Below are 14,810 nucleotides of genomic sequence, written 5' to 3'. Positions count from 1 at the left end.
AAAATTAAAATTTTATTTACAAAAAATGACGATAAAAGCAAGAACTCGCAAATACAAAACACGCGGCGTCAATTACAAAATCCAAATTTCCATAATTTAAATTACATTTTCCATATTCTTACAGCTCGCAATACACTTTTTTCCTTCACAATCTTTTCCGTTTTGTCGTACCGCTGACCTCACACCTAATAGCACTGGACTTTATCAACAACAAGTGTTCATCGGAAGTTGTGGCATACACAAATTGTAATATGATTTCTTGTCCCAAAAATCGATTCCTTTCCATCCGCACCATTTTTTCGCTTGCACAATCGATAAGTCATCGGCGCCCGTATAATGTGGATCCAGGATCAGAAATTTAAGCTCATTTGTCGCACTATTGAAATCAATTCCAAGTATTGTGTGTGCAAGCACACCGCCGCCAATCATGATCGGCGTTCCTTGCGTTTCAAAATGTCTGGCTAGTGTCGGACCATGTTGCGATAAATCAGCGCCCGATTCAACGCGTAAAATTCGGCAAACTATGTGAAACAATCCATCCAATACCATTGACACTTCCGTGGACCCAATCCATTGCTTCGAACCGACGAAACTACTCTGCTTATCACCAATATCGAATAAGTACTTTTGAATTTCCTTGTGTGATGGCACGTCTCGTTCAACGTATCCCTGCCATTGATACCACGAAGACAGAGTTTGAAGTGATCGATATGCACAGCCCCAACCGTTGTCATCAAATCCATCTTGCATGTAGTGATAATATGTGTATTTTCCAGTCACCAGATACTGCGTACCACCCGTGACTGTAAATTAATTAATGGGAATTCAATTCATAACTTCAAAGAATTGAAAAATACCTTGGCTCTTGAGCCCAATGTGTGGATTGACAAGATGTTTCATTGTCGGTTGTTCACCATCAAATAAGTACCGGTTGGTTCGTTTAAATTGTGGTCGAGTTAATGGCAGGGCAAATTGCTGATGCAGTTTCTTACGTCGTTTGACTAAGTACTCATCTTCATCGACGCTATTGGTTAGATAAACGCAACTAAAAAAGTGTCCCAGCTCGTTGGGCTTAAAGTTGAACGTCTTCGGTACGCCAAGATCGTTGATATTGGACAAAAACTTTTGATTCGCAACACTTTTCTCAATTAAACGAATCGATCGGCAAACACTTTCAATCAAAATGTCGTACAGTCCTAACGCTTTGGTATTTTTGTGCAGCACAGCCAAGCTATCAATCTGTAGAGGGATCCGTATTTTGACAACATCTGAAAATAACCGAAATGGTTCTCATCAAACCACCGCTAAACACACTGCGCTGAACAAATTTCTGTCGAACCTGGCTTAAACACACACTTGGCGGCGTTGTTACTAATTTTATCAAATTCTTGGTCGCCAGACAGTTTCATAAACAGAGCTACCCTCAGCACTTCGAAATCAGTTCGCGCCACTTTCTTTTTCGATTGAATATCGTCGGTGCTGCCACTATTCGCAGCTTCAAGAAGATCGGAAATCTTTGCATTTGATTTAGTTCCAGTTATACAGGTGCCGGACGCCCGACCAATCAAATATATCGGTGAATTTACTATTTTGAAACCAGTTTTGCCCGATGCAACCTACAAAGCATTGTCATTTGATCGCGTTACTCAAGTGATTCGGATGAGTTCAGGCTCAATCTGCTTCTACTTACATACTTCCTGAGATTTTGCATGGAAGTTTTCACTGACTTTTCATCTTCAGGACAGACCACTTCCAGATTGCATTGAACCCTTGCATAAATAAACTCATTCCACAGTGTCTCCTCTTCCATAATATCAAATTGAATATCCTCCAGGTGTCCATGTATAAACAGTGAAGCACGCACATTACTGGTTCCTATCTCGCAGTGTAACAATACTGGATTGTCCGTTACATCGACATCCTAAAAAACGAATAATTTATTTCAGTAAAGCCCTCCTCTACAGGCATGTAGACGACCAACCTGTATGATTTCATTGAGATGTGCCTGGGCATCAGTACATTCACCGAATTTGATCAATCCGCATAAATCTAATTCAGCTGGGAAATTATTTTGGATCTGTTTGTAGTTCGGCGATCCAACCGAGTTCTCAATGTTAAAACCCATAATCAGGATTCGACCATCGTACATTACACCGAATAAACAACCACTGCACTGATTTTTGATTTTGGCTAGACGCTGGAAAAATTAATACATTTCATGCGGGCGAATCAATATGCAATTCAGTCGAACTGTGTACCTTGATAACGAATGAAGAAATTTTCAATTTTGGAGTCATTTTCGGAACTGTTTTTTCAATATTTTGATAAATCAAACTACGTGGACTCGAGAAAACCTGAACTTTTGAAAGAAGAGGTGTAAAACGTCACTTTGACGTTAATGAGTGCATAAGGTACATTATTTTTGTCGATTGAGTAGATCCACAAAAAACGCGCTATTTTTGAAAAATCATTTTTTTAACTAAATAAATCATCTGGGGAAGGAAAGTCACATCTGTTCAGCAACTTCCCCTTTCCGGTACCACTTGGTACGCTCGTGTTTTATAACTGATTTTCTTCGCCGACCGCTATAATCGAAATAGCTAAGAAAAAATCGCGTCAGTCAGCTGTGGCAACGTACCCAACGTCCGGTCAAATGTCTTTATTTATAACTTTTTTTTCTTAATTTTATTGGAGGAATTCTTTTTTAATATAGAGAAGGGTTCACCAGGTACAAACCGTAACAGTAAAGGCAACGCACTTCAAGTATGAGTGGTACTCCAAATAGAGTCAGTGTATCAAACAAATTTTACTTCTGTAAAAAAATCTGGAAACATTTTTCATACAAGGTACTCTATTTGGCAGCTGTCACTCGAAGCACCTTTGCTTGAAGTCCGTTGGTAAAGGTCATCAATAAATCTTTGTTCACTTCTAACATATTCAAAGTACTCGGACCGAGAACACTATTTGGAAAATTTGTCATTTCTCTAATTCCGACTGTCAAACAACTCTCTATGTTACCATCGGGCCATTAAAGTTTCTAATGTCATAGATCATGCAATATAGTTGTTCTCGTACAAAATTGTTTATTTTTCATTGTTTTGTTATTCTCCTTTCACGAAAGTAAAACAATAAAAATTTAATAAAACGCCATAAATCGATCATTCGAGTGATATAAAATCAATCAATCATATTTTGAAACTATACTGATTACAGGGTGAATTGAATACGGTTATGAAGATTGTGATTCTAACAAAAATCATCGAACAAAAACAAATTACTTAATACAGTGACTTTATAAGCAGCAGCCGCAGAATTCGTACAATTTGCAATTTATAAAAGGTAAAAAAGGTTAATCCGGTCGAGCCTTACTTTGCATATACTTTTCCATTTGTGTTTTTGTATTTTTTTTTTTAAATTCGGTTTAACAATATTTGATATGGATGATGAGTCATTTTCATTTCACAGGAAGTTTTACAAAGAGAATTGTTAATTAATTAGTAGCGCCTCATGAGAGTTGTTTGAGCACGATGAAACACTCCGAAATGCGATATACTGCTATGTGAACGGGAATTTTAATGAATTGAATTAAAATCACGCTAAATACGACATTCGGTTATCATGTGTATATTAAAGTATTGTACGTTGTATAACATCAATCCGTGAATCATTGCAAATTTTGTGAATTGTTGCATAAAATTTAGGCTAATGTAAATGTCCAATAATCTAATGTTACCGTACAGTTCATTTATTTTGTCAATTTAGCCGTTCATTGACTGCAGGCATCAGGGTGATTATTGAATCTGTGCTTTTGTCAAAGTATTTTCGAAAGATTAGAATAAAATCTTTCACTTCATTTGCTTTACCATGTATTTTGCTGATGTGTGCGACAACATTATCCGATAACAGTCGTCCGTAAATGTATTGATTCGAAACTACTCTACAAAAACAAATCGGCGTATTTACATACACTGTTGACTCGACAACTATAGTTTTATTCTATTAAAGCGGCTAGTCATCTGTTATCGCGATCGATTAACAAAAACGACGGGCTCTGATTAGTCAGACGCAGTGAAATTTCAGCTTTTGAGTGTTTGTGTGGATCAGCTGAAAAACAGCTGAAGCAAATTCATGCTGAAATTTCACTGTCTCTAACTGTAGTTTTTTTTGTATCTAATGCTCATTTATTTTTTCGAAAATATCATAAATTCAATTTATTTTCCTCGAACGTGCCAATATAGTTTCGAAAATATTTCGTCTTCGTCCGGGCAGATTTTTTTAGGTCTTCGATTTCTCTCTTCAGTCCAGGGCATTGCATGATGTGTTCTGATGTTTGGTCTTCTTTTTCACCAGTAATAGATTTAAACATAATGTAGGCAACCAATCCATCGGAGAGATTCATAGAAAATATTTAGCTTCAAAACTTCTACCGAACATTTTCCTATAGCCATAAGTCCCGATTAAGTACCTTTTAAATCTTTGGCTCTTCAAAGGCATTTGTTATCGACAAGAGTCAAAGATTTAAAAGGTACTTAATCGAGACTTATGGCTAATATAGGAAAATATTCGGTAGAAGTAATGAAGCTAAATATTTTCTATGAATCTCTCATAGTAATGACAAACTAGATAATTATACCAATGGCAGCAGGGCCTATTTTATATGAAATTAAATTCACGAAAATTCTTTTAAATTCCTGAGTTCATGTTTCTTTTCCGAATGTAATCGACCTAGCTCAGAAACATAAAAACAACTAAAAAAACCATAAAAAAAACGGAGGCACTTCGATCTATAGTTATTTTAGAGAATCAGATTGACAAAAAAATTAGGGAATTTATGGATGATATACTTGATATCTTTGGAGTGGAATCAAGCATCTCAATAAAAGAGTTTTCCTATTTATTTTCAGAGCACAATGCCTCGTTATGCTGAGGGAGCAGCTGGAAGTGGAGGATCAGACAAAAGTTTCTGTAGTAAACCATCGCGAGGTTGGCTGCACACAGATCAAACAATTCTAAACGAAGGAGTCACCTTTAACGTTAGGGTAAGAAACTAATTTCTTCTATTTACACAAACGTTTCTAGTCTGATATGACAAATGATTGCAGTACATAGGATGTCTCGAGATACGAACCTCCATGAAATCATTAGACTTTTCGCTGAGGTCGCGAGTGGCAAAGTAAATATCAATAGCTAGCACAACTTAGATAATTTCGATGGATAAATTGTCGTAAAATTGTTACAGGGAATGCATCACTCGTGTTTGTGAGGCGGCTGGTTTGAAAACGTCTAAGAAACGACGTGTCGATAAGCAAGTTATGCAATGCATTTGCGAAATGCCCGAAATGTATAATGCCGGCTCGAATGCAACTCTGACAGTGTCCAGTAAATTCTTGTCGTTAGTTACATTGGAAACCAACGAGGAAATAGCTAAACACGATATGCCCAGGATATCATTTGCATCCGGTGGTGATAGTGTATGTTCTTCGATGAATTAATGTGAAGTCATCGCGACTTCTTACCGTTTCGATTACCATTACAGGAAACCTTGGATTTTGTAGCTTATGTAGCTAAAAATGAAAAAGAGTGGAGAGCCTGCTACGTTTTAGAATGTGGTGGGGGCCAAGCACAAGACTTAATTGCAACAATAGGACAAGCATTTGAACTGAGATTTAATGAATATTTCAATAAGGCACAGTAAGTGGTATGCTTCTACAAAAGAATGCCCGAAATCTTACGTTTTGCTTTCTTTACATTACAGAGACAAAGTGAATCTGAATACTGATAAGGAGTACTACAATGATTTGCCCGGTAAATTGCCACCGGACATGTTACATGAAGACGAACTGGAGAAACGATCGCAACGCAATGTAGTTAAGGTAATCAATGCCGTTCATCGATTCACTTAGTTAATACAATAAGTTGAAACAATTTAGAAGCCTCGCGAACGGCTCAGTAGCAATCTCATCGACTTGAACAGTCCACCACCGGATCACGACTATGTAAATGAAAAAGATCCGAACAGTAACAGTGCACAAGCTCGAGATGTGTTTGATATGCGTACGTAAATGCCCAACAAATCTGATTGAATATTCTCCTAACAAGTTGACAATTTCAGAACCATTTTCATTAACAGCCGAAGTTCAACGGTCACAGTTAATGACGGAAACATGGTTCCATTGCGCCATCAGCCGACCAGCTGCCGAAAGCTTATTGAAAAATGACGGTGACTTCTTGGTGCGCGAATCCCAAGGCAAACCCGGTCAATACGTTTTAACCGGTCTGCAAGCATCCACACCAAAACACTTACTACTCATCGATCCCGAAGGAATCGTTCGAACAAAAGATCGAATCTTCGACAGTATCAGTCATTTGATCAACTATCACTGGTTGAATTGCTTGCCAATTATATCCGAGGAAAGTGCATTGATACTGCGAAATCCGATTGCTCGTAATCCACAAATGGCGAAATAACAGCGACGGAATTTGTTGGAATCTTTTAAAGTTTCGGTGTAATTTGCTTAGTGCTCTTATATCTGTGTCGTGAACGACTCAAAATTGTACGTATACACGAATCTGATAATATCGAACCGATGAAGGTAACTGAATGATCTTTTTACGTAAGTTAGTCAGACAACGAAATTAATCAAAACAATCATATATTTACTTAAGTGATGTTAATGGTAGACGAGACCGTTGAGAGAAAGAGATTCTGAGTTTATTTTTTAAAAGAAATTTTTTTTAGTCACAAAAACCATTTACGATTTAGGCATTGATATATTACCCAGACATTCTTTTTATAAACATAATTATGGGCTTGTGTTACAAGCCTTGTAATTATGGCATTTTTTTAGACTATTTTTTATATTTAGGAAACGATATACCAACCACCAATATATTTTGTATTTATGTATTCTCTTATTATTGACTTCTATATGTGCATGTAATATGAACATGTTGGCAAAACACACTATAAATGTAATCCAATCAATCAACTATTACCATGCTTATACGAAAAACAAATAATCAAAATTGTGAATTGAATTTTTGTTTTTTTTTGTCTTCTGACTCTGGATTCATCTGTTATCAATAACGACAAAAAATAATGACAAGCTCTGGGTAATATGGTCTTTCATATAGCAAAATCCACTTATCAAAATCTGACCCATTTCGTCAGGGATGGATATACACATGGTTTGAATGGTATTTGCCAGGAGACCTCAAAACTGGTCTCAGATAGTCTCGAGCTACACCTGGTTGCTGGTGGAAGATCCCGAAGTTGGAAAAATGTTGCCTTTAGACTCATTTGATGGCCGCTAACTATGAGCGATGCAGGTGGTAGTGGGCTCGTTGGAAATCTGAGGTCAAATGCTTTCAGGTCATGCATAGTTTGAGAACATTCATTGATTATATGTTGTAAAAAATGTACACCAAAAAATTTCAAAATCCGTGTGAATTTTACAGTGGTCTGGCCTGGTACTGATGACGGTTAATGTGAACCTAACATGTTAGTTGGAACGTACATTATTTCAGCTTTCCATTGATACCTCATATGCAGTTCTGGTGATTGCCCACATAACAGAGTTTTATATTAGTACACTCGCTACTCGTTAAATTCACCAGCAGTCACCAGCACTGAGGTATCAATGGAAACCTTAGATAATGTACGTTACAACTAGTATGTTAGGTTAGCAGCTAAAATTTTTGTTGTACACAATGGATGTTCTGGCATAACCTGAAAGTATACTTGACCTCAGCTTTCCAACGAGCCCACTCTCACCTGTATCGCTCACATTTAGCGGCCAAAAAATGAGACTTAATACACTCTTTTTCCACCCTCGGAGTTCTTCCACCAGCAACCTGGTGTAGCTCGAGACTACCTGAGGCCTGCAAAACGAAATGGGTGCGATTTTGATAGATTTATTTTCAAAAGAATCCCTCAATAATACTGGTCATATGCTGGCAGTCTGTAACAGGTTAAATACTTCGATCCACAAAGTCCTACGTTACCGGGCGACCGGGATGTGATATATTTACAGCAATCCTCACAAAAAAGATTTTTAAATGGTTTTGTTAGAATTCACCAAGACGTTTCAGCAAATTTCAACAAATTTTAGGGAAACTGCTGTAGTTGATCCATTTATACGACCTCACAGTCTTGGCATATTTTGTATTTTTAATTGAACAAATCAATTTTCCAATCTAGACAATCTCCTTAAATCCTATTTTATAGTGTACGAATGTGATGGAAGCAACTGACGATAAACAGTTCTGTACTGTTCTGTGACCACCATCACATTCGGAGGTAAGGACCAATTTTATACCCAATGCCAATGTTAATTGCATATAGGAATAGATGATGCCTAAGGATAAAATATCTTGGAATTAGCGACTGTTGAAGAATGTATTAGTCTCCAATCTAAGAAACATGGTCACAACTCATTACTGATTTTGGGATGAGGAACCAAAATTTATTGAATGAATGTAGGGAATGAAGTAATCACAACGGACGTTTTGGTGTTACATTATAATAAATGCAAAAATGCTTGGTAAAAAATCCGTTATACATAACCTTCTTTGATGCGCAACCCCTAATATAAATATACCCTTGCTTTGTTGGTAAATACGAAACCGAATTCACCGGTTCAAGAAAATTATTTCGCATCCTTTTAGAGAAGACTATATGTTGTTTTCTGTTTATAATGACTGCGCAGATGCGAACATTATTTAATTTTCAACAAAGAAGGGAACAATTGTTTGAACGAGGATGTTGGAAATCATTGATTTTTCAGAGTGTTATCAACAGTGAAATACGTCGAACGTGTTTGGTTCGACAGGAAACTCTGATGGCTAGCTTTATAGCTAGCCATTGGATTGGATTGTATTCTAAATCGGTAAGAGGAATTAAATAAAGATTGAAGATTTGAATCTGTATTTGGCTGAAAGAATTTTGTTGAGTGAAATTTCTGTTGTAATTCATCTGAGTTATAGTTTATTATCCAATTAAGTATTATCCATTATTCATTTGGTTTATCCGTTCCTCAAATCTCAAATTTAAAAAAAAAACGCGAAGTAAACTAATTGTTCAAAAGAAGTATTAAGAAAATTTTGGCGAAATCACTCGATATTTAGAAATTTGTGTTAGGGGCCGTTCATAAATTACGTAACGCAAAAATCAACATTTTTCAGACCCCCCCCGGGTCTGTAACGCTAAAAGGGTCAAGTTTGACCCAATTTTGTTAGAACCGTAACGCTTGCCTCATACCCCCCCCCTCCCCCCTCTAGCGTTACGTAATTTATGAACGGCCCCTTAGCATGGTTAGCTTATGTTGTTGACATAAGTGTAAGGTTTTCCAAACATCAATATATGTAGCAACAACAATTTCCACGCAATTATTATAGTGGTAAACGCCCTTTCACAGCCGAAAACAGTGTTGTATGTACGTGACATGATCTCGCTGAGATCTACAGCAGGCCAGCATGTACAACAGTTTTAAAGAGATTCAATATTTTTGCCTAATGTTTTTGTTGTAAAATATGAAGGGATAGATAGAAGTGCATGAGAATCCTAATATCGAATATTATTGACTTTTCAGAACATTACTTTCGATAAATGAACTTGGTGGAGTCCAGTCAATACAATCCAGATGCACTCTCAATTATTGGTGAGCAGATAAAATAATTTGAAGGTGAATTTTTTGAAGTTTTAGTCGGTAGAGAAATTTCTTATCGTGATCTGAGTAACTCTAAGAGTACACATGATTTTGCTTCTTCTTCTTTTATCGTTATTCTCGATATTTTCTTCCTATTTTTATAAATACAAATTAGAAATGGACACCGAAAGTCTAAATAATAATTCGTTACTCTAATACCTGATGTTTGTATCGTTTTAATTCAGCAAAAATAATAGAAGAACAAATGCTAGAAATTGTAACTTGAAAAATGAAGTCTTTGAAAGACAGTCTTAATATTATTTGCATCCGATAACCACACCACACCCATGCCATCAATAAGTGAAGTGTTCATTTAGAACATTTAGAACGATGGTTGGTAGCTTTCTTTTCTGTCTCAAATGAGATTGTCAATTACAACGATGGATTGTTGCTTGCAATGAAAATAAACTTGTTGTTGAATTTCACTTTTGTAATTATAAAGTTCATTCTGCCTCAGTTCTAGTCAACCAATACAGCAGAGATGTTTTACTAGAAACAAATGTCCCTTTGAAAATGAAATCAACAATTTTGAAATGATTATAAACTTCGTAACCAAGATTTTCAACCAAGATCACCTAAAATCACATCTTTAAGGTCTCGAGTACTCGAGAACGAGAAATCTTCCTTGATCTTGACTTTGCAGACTTACTTTAAGTTTCTAATTTTACAAATTGTGTTTTCTTTCAGAATAAAAAAAAAATAAAAAATTTAAAAAAAAATCAAAAAATTCTCTACGATCAAGCTGATGCCACTCTAAGAGTGAATTTGATATGCTAACTAACGTCATTGAACATTTAAAGCTTGGAAGTATGAAATCTACTCGACATTCAACATCAAAGTGCTAGGTAAAGTGTAGACATAGACGTACTAATACTAATGTGAGTTTTGTGTGCGTACATTTAGCGGCGAACTCTGACTATATGTACAGGATTATATACAGAAGGTATATATACTAGTTATGTACAGAAGGTATATACTAGTAAGACACTTAAACTCTGAATCAGGCTTGAAAGTTGGGTGATATCGTATATTGATATGTTTCATGAATTCTAGCCCTCACTACAATTCAATCATTGACATATGAATATCGATGTTACCATCGAGAATTTTCCCCAGAGTCGATTCCAATGTTGTCTAACCGTTGACAAGCACGAGAATCGAACCCGGGTCCCTATGTACACGAAGCAAGTGTTTTACCACCACGCCACGGAACTAGGTGCTCGATCAAATTTAAAACTTTTACATTTGAAAACATTACTTTCAAGTGGGGTTACATCAAATTAATATGAAAATAATTGCTAAACGGCAATTAATAAGCATGCGAATATGTGACAATTAATTAAATTTTTCAATTTATTCATGTTTTATTAAAAAAAAAAATTTAAAAAAAACAATTTCGAACTCGCGCATGCAAGAAAAGAATAATTCATAAGACGGCGCGTTAACCAACTGCGCCAAACCAGCTTACAGAAACGGTTGCTTGTATTCCTACTCACGTTAGAATGCATAAATTTATTCCGTCATAGACACGAGTAGCCAATCGAACAATTGATTCATGCATGTATCCATGTACATGTTTGCTACATAAGAAGGCATGCATGTAGATAAATGATATTGGTGTCGCTGTCAGCTCATCTAAGGAATAATTGTAATCATGATTAGATTGTAATAGGATCATTGTAATGTAATTTTGCATGATGGGTACAAATACCATGTGAATTATTTGTTATTATATTTTACCACACTAATACTTTCCACTGCATCTATAGAGACGAGTGGACAAACGAGACAATTGTTGATATGCACATGTTTGTTACGTAAGATCAGAGAAATAGCACAGATGGCGCTGTCTACTTTCATCGAACGAAATCTATTGTATTTAGAATTTGATTGTGAGAGTCTTAAAATGATTCTGCATGTGTGAAATATTCTATAACAACGATATTAACCAGGATTTTATCAGCTTCTGTGGCCGAGTCGGTTAGGTCTTACGATTGGTGTTCGATGCGTGTTTTTTTTGCGAAAGTTCAAAATCTGTTTATTTTTTTATTTTTTTTATTGAGTCATTTAATTATAATTAATCCAGGATGATTAAATTACTTATGCCGCAGTATTAAGCCGTTCTTCAATTAATTTACAATGTAAATCGCCTTATTGTTTTCGTAGTGATTTTTTGCAGCCCCGAAATCAGAGTTTTAGAGTAAGAACATTGTACTATGTAGAAATAAGCCGTTAAGAATATAACACATAACACATGAAACGACACGCGAAATTTGTTTTATTTTATCAATCATAAAGAAAGCGGAATTATCAATCCACTTCGAATTAGATAAAAATGTTATTTTTATATCGTAACATTAATTTGGGGCATTCTGGGTAATCCTAAAAATGTATAGAACTCAGAAGACTTGAAAGAGAGAGAAAGTCAAAGGAGACAGATGCATCACTTTATCTTCTCGACTGTATTATACAACGTCTTCGAATTTCACAGAAGTTGCGTAAGTAAACATTGCGATCGATCTAGCTACAATCGCTACAATCAGACATTTCAAATCCTTTAAAGTAGAACTCCAATTGGCTAGTAGCGAATAGAAGGAGCAGCAGTTGTTTACATCTATAGTCGACAATATCTCTAAGCTTAACGGATTGTTTTCAAAGTCATTAATTTAACTTTTGCGAATGGCTTTATCATCCGTTATCGATAGCAACAATAAACTTCAACCAGGTAGTCTACCTCTATGACTTCAACAGACCTGTGAATATATTCTTCTATAGCAAGTGAATGAAATAGGTTTCACAACAATCAGTTTAAAAGATTTAGATCAAAAGGAGGAACAGACCCAATAATTTGTACTGGTGAAGTTCTTGCCTCCTATGAATTGTAAGAAATCAATTCAATTAAGTTATCTTATCATTATGCTTATTCCCTCGAATGAATGCAAGCCATGAAATCTTAGATAATTCTTTTTTGAGACTCCGGACGACAAAGTAGTAGATTTATAGTCATATTCAACCTTCCTCAAAGTCAGGTTCAAGGTGTTTCATGCACAAGACTTTAATTTAATTCATTGATTTTACCATCCACATGGGCCACGTAAAGTTTCACAAACCGGTTGTGTTTAAAGAATCAATTTTATTACCTATTCATCCAGCAAGACGAAATTACAGTGTTTAGAACAACGTTTATCATAGCTACAATTAGAGAATTACAGATATTACATACAAAATATGAACAACGAATCGAGGAAGTAGCCGTTCAATCAATGGGTTTTTCGATTAATTAAACTATTCCCAAAGAAACGTAAATCTAAAGAAGTTAAGGATTTGATATCAAACTCTAGCGAAAATTTACTAAAAATAAAGGAAGTAACAAAGGAAGTTGCTGAACATATTTCAATATTTTACTTTTTAGGTAAAATTGTGACAGTTAAGAGTTCCATTGGAGCACGTTTCTTTTATCCTCGCTTTCATCTCCATGTATTTCCCTAAGTATAATTTGTCTCAGGTATTTCCAATATGAAATTATAATGATGCAACACCATCACAATAAATACATTAGTCGGGTCATCGAAAAAAACAATTACTTAATCAGAATTGAACCACAGAATACAAAACATTAATTACAAATCGTCAAACAATTTTATCAACTTCACATACCACAATTACAGGTATTATAGGTATTCTATTATCACCAGTCATCAACTGAACTAAAATAAGTTATCGATCAATCCTTAATTGAAAGCTAAAAGTATAAACGGTAAGTGTAAGGTGAATGGTATGTAGTAATGAAATTATTTACCCGACTTTCGTCGGGTCAATGGCAATTATTATAAATTAAGAATGAATTTGCCAAGGTATCGAACAACTGAGATTCAAGCCACATCCGATCCGAATGATCGATGGCTCTATAGAATCGTTAGTCTCCCCTGACAAGTTTGTGGAACAACTTTTTTCTGGTTGTTGGGTGGTTATTTATTTGTGAACTAAAAGTTGAATTATTTCGCCAATAAACAGACGATTCAATTGGAAGTGTGCAGGTTAGTAGTGCTTAGAAAGACGCTGTGATACATACCCAAAAGAAAGGTCGAAAGGTCCGTGTGTGGAAGCGCTAGACATTGAAAATCAGTATATGGTTTTCGGTTTCGGAATCTCTTGAACAGCAGCGACCAAACAAGTTTGACAAAGGATAGTAGAGAGTAGTCCACCAGGAGTCCAACGATACTACGGATGCCGTTGGCCGTCGGTCCAAGGTTGTGACAGGAAATTGAGAAAATTTGACTACGTCGGAGAACTTCTAAGGGCTCCTCTGCCGCCATAAAGCCATTAAAAAACAAAAAACCTGTCAGACCTCGTTACTACGGGTCTCTACTTTCCAACGATACCAAACGATACGTGGGTAGAGACTCGACGAATGTATTTTTTTTTAGTAAATGGTGAAGAATAATTATGGAGGAAAAAAATGCCAAAAAATTCATTTCAACAGTCTTAACCCTCTTTCTTTTCGCAAATTCATTCTTAAGTTTTGAGGCTAATGCTTAGTTTCCTCTTACCAAAAAAGGACTCCGTGTGAGAGACAAAATTGATTTTTTTCAATTTTTTCTTTGTTTATTTGACAGCTCGCTCTCTCACGGCTTTCTCACGAAGTACTTTTTGTTGAGTGGAATGGACACTTAAATAGTATTCAAATAGAAAGCGTATAACAGTGCAGTCAGTAGTCGTTCTAGTATAACACAGTGGCTAGAATGGAAGGCTAACTCAGAAGTCTTACCTGATTAATCAGGTGGCACAACACACCCTCAGTAATACCAATAATAAAATACTCGATAATTCAACTCGATTATAGTCACATCACTCGATTTTATGCATCAACAACCACATGTTTCTGTAACTAAAGCCACGAAGTGTTTACTGCTAGCTATATCATGTTAAAATTACATATGAACAATTTGCCCCGTACGCGATCACATTAGAACGCCCAAGCAATAAACAATATTTTCAATGTTAATTATAAATGGTAAGTAAATAGCGACGACGGCGGGGTAATAATAACACGAAATAACAAAAAAGAATAATGAATAAAAATCACATGCATGGGAGGGAGGA

The 14,810-nt window shown here is 35.8% G+C and overlaps 2 protein-coding genes and 1 long non-coding RNA gene across 3 annotated transcripts; 2 read left to right on the top strand and 1 right to left on the bottom strand.

The window, feature by feature from the left end:
- Positions 1–2,382, bottom strand: LOC119071397 (probable Ufm1-specific protease 2). The gene is made up of 6 exons (XM_037176274.1): positions 2,259–2,382; positions 1,982–2,197; positions 1,691–1,921; positions 1,340–1,616; positions 858–1,268; positions 1–803 (listed from the first exon to the last, which is right to left on the bottom strand). The coding sequence occupies exons 1-6, from the start codon at positions 2,295–2,297 to the stop codon at positions 205–207; spliced, it is 1,773 nt and encodes a 590-aa protein (XP_037032169.1). The 5' UTR covers positions 2,298–2,382; the 3' UTR covers positions 1–204.
- A 645-nt stretch (positions 2,383–3,027) lies between these two features.
- Positions 3,028–6,696, top strand: LOC119071398 (SHC-transforming protein 1). The gene is made up of 8 exons (XM_037176275.1): positions 3,028–3,339; positions 4,905–5,039; positions 5,103–5,173; positions 5,240–5,471; positions 5,537–5,691; positions 5,756–5,873; positions 5,931–6,054; positions 6,113–6,696. The coding sequence occupies exons 2-8, from the start codon at positions 4,911–4,913 to the stop codon at positions 6,466–6,468; spliced, it is 1,185 nt and encodes a 394-aa protein (XP_037032170.1). The 5' UTR covers positions 3,028–3,339; positions 4,905–4,910; the 3' UTR covers positions 6,469–6,696.
- Positions 6,697–8,706: 2,010 nt separating this feature from the next.
- Positions 8,707–10,735, top strand: LOC119071108. The gene is made up of 3 exons (XR_005086595.1): positions 8,707–8,888; positions 9,591–9,683; positions 10,395–10,735. It is a non-coding gene; the product is annotated as an uncharacterized LOC119071108 (long non-coding RNA).
- Positions 10,736–14,810: the final 4,075 nt, after the last annotated feature.

This window comes from Bradysia coprophila, assembly GCF_014529535.1.
Source record: "Bradysia coprophila strain Holo2 chromosome IV unlocalized genomic scaffold, BU_Bcop_v1 contig_144, whole genome shotgun sequence".
NCBI classification, from domain to species: domain Eukaryota; kingdom Metazoa; phylum Arthropoda; class Insecta; order Diptera; family Sciaridae; genus Bradysia; species Bradysia coprophila.
Note: the sequence above shows the minus strand (reverse complement) of the source record. Positions and strands in the feature narration are given on the sequence as shown.

Coding starts and splice junctions, on each gene's coding strand:
- LOC119071397 (XM_037176274.1), bottom strand. CDS start 2,297: ATGACTCCAAAATTGAAAATTTCTTCATTCGTTATCAAG. Junction 2,198..2,258: donor TTTCTTCATTCGTTATCAAG/GTACACAGTTCG, acceptor TAATTTTTCCAG/CGTCTAGCCAAAATCAAAAA. Junction 1,269..1,339: donor CAAGTGTGTGTTTAAGCCAG/GTTCGACAGAAA, acceptor GGTTATTTTCAG/ATGTTGTCAAAATACGGATC.
- LOC119071398 (XM_037176275.1), top strand. CDS start 4,911: ATGCCTCGTTATGCTGAGGGAGCAGCTGGAAGTGGAGGATCAGACAAA. Junction 5,040..5,102: donor GAGTCACCTTTAACGTTAGG/GTAAGAAACTAA, acceptor AAATGATTGCAG/TACATAGGATGTCTCGAGAT. Junction 5,874..5,930: donor CGCAACGCAATGTAGTTAAG/GTAATCAATGCC, acceptor GAAACAATTTAG/AAGCCTCGCGAACGGCTCAG.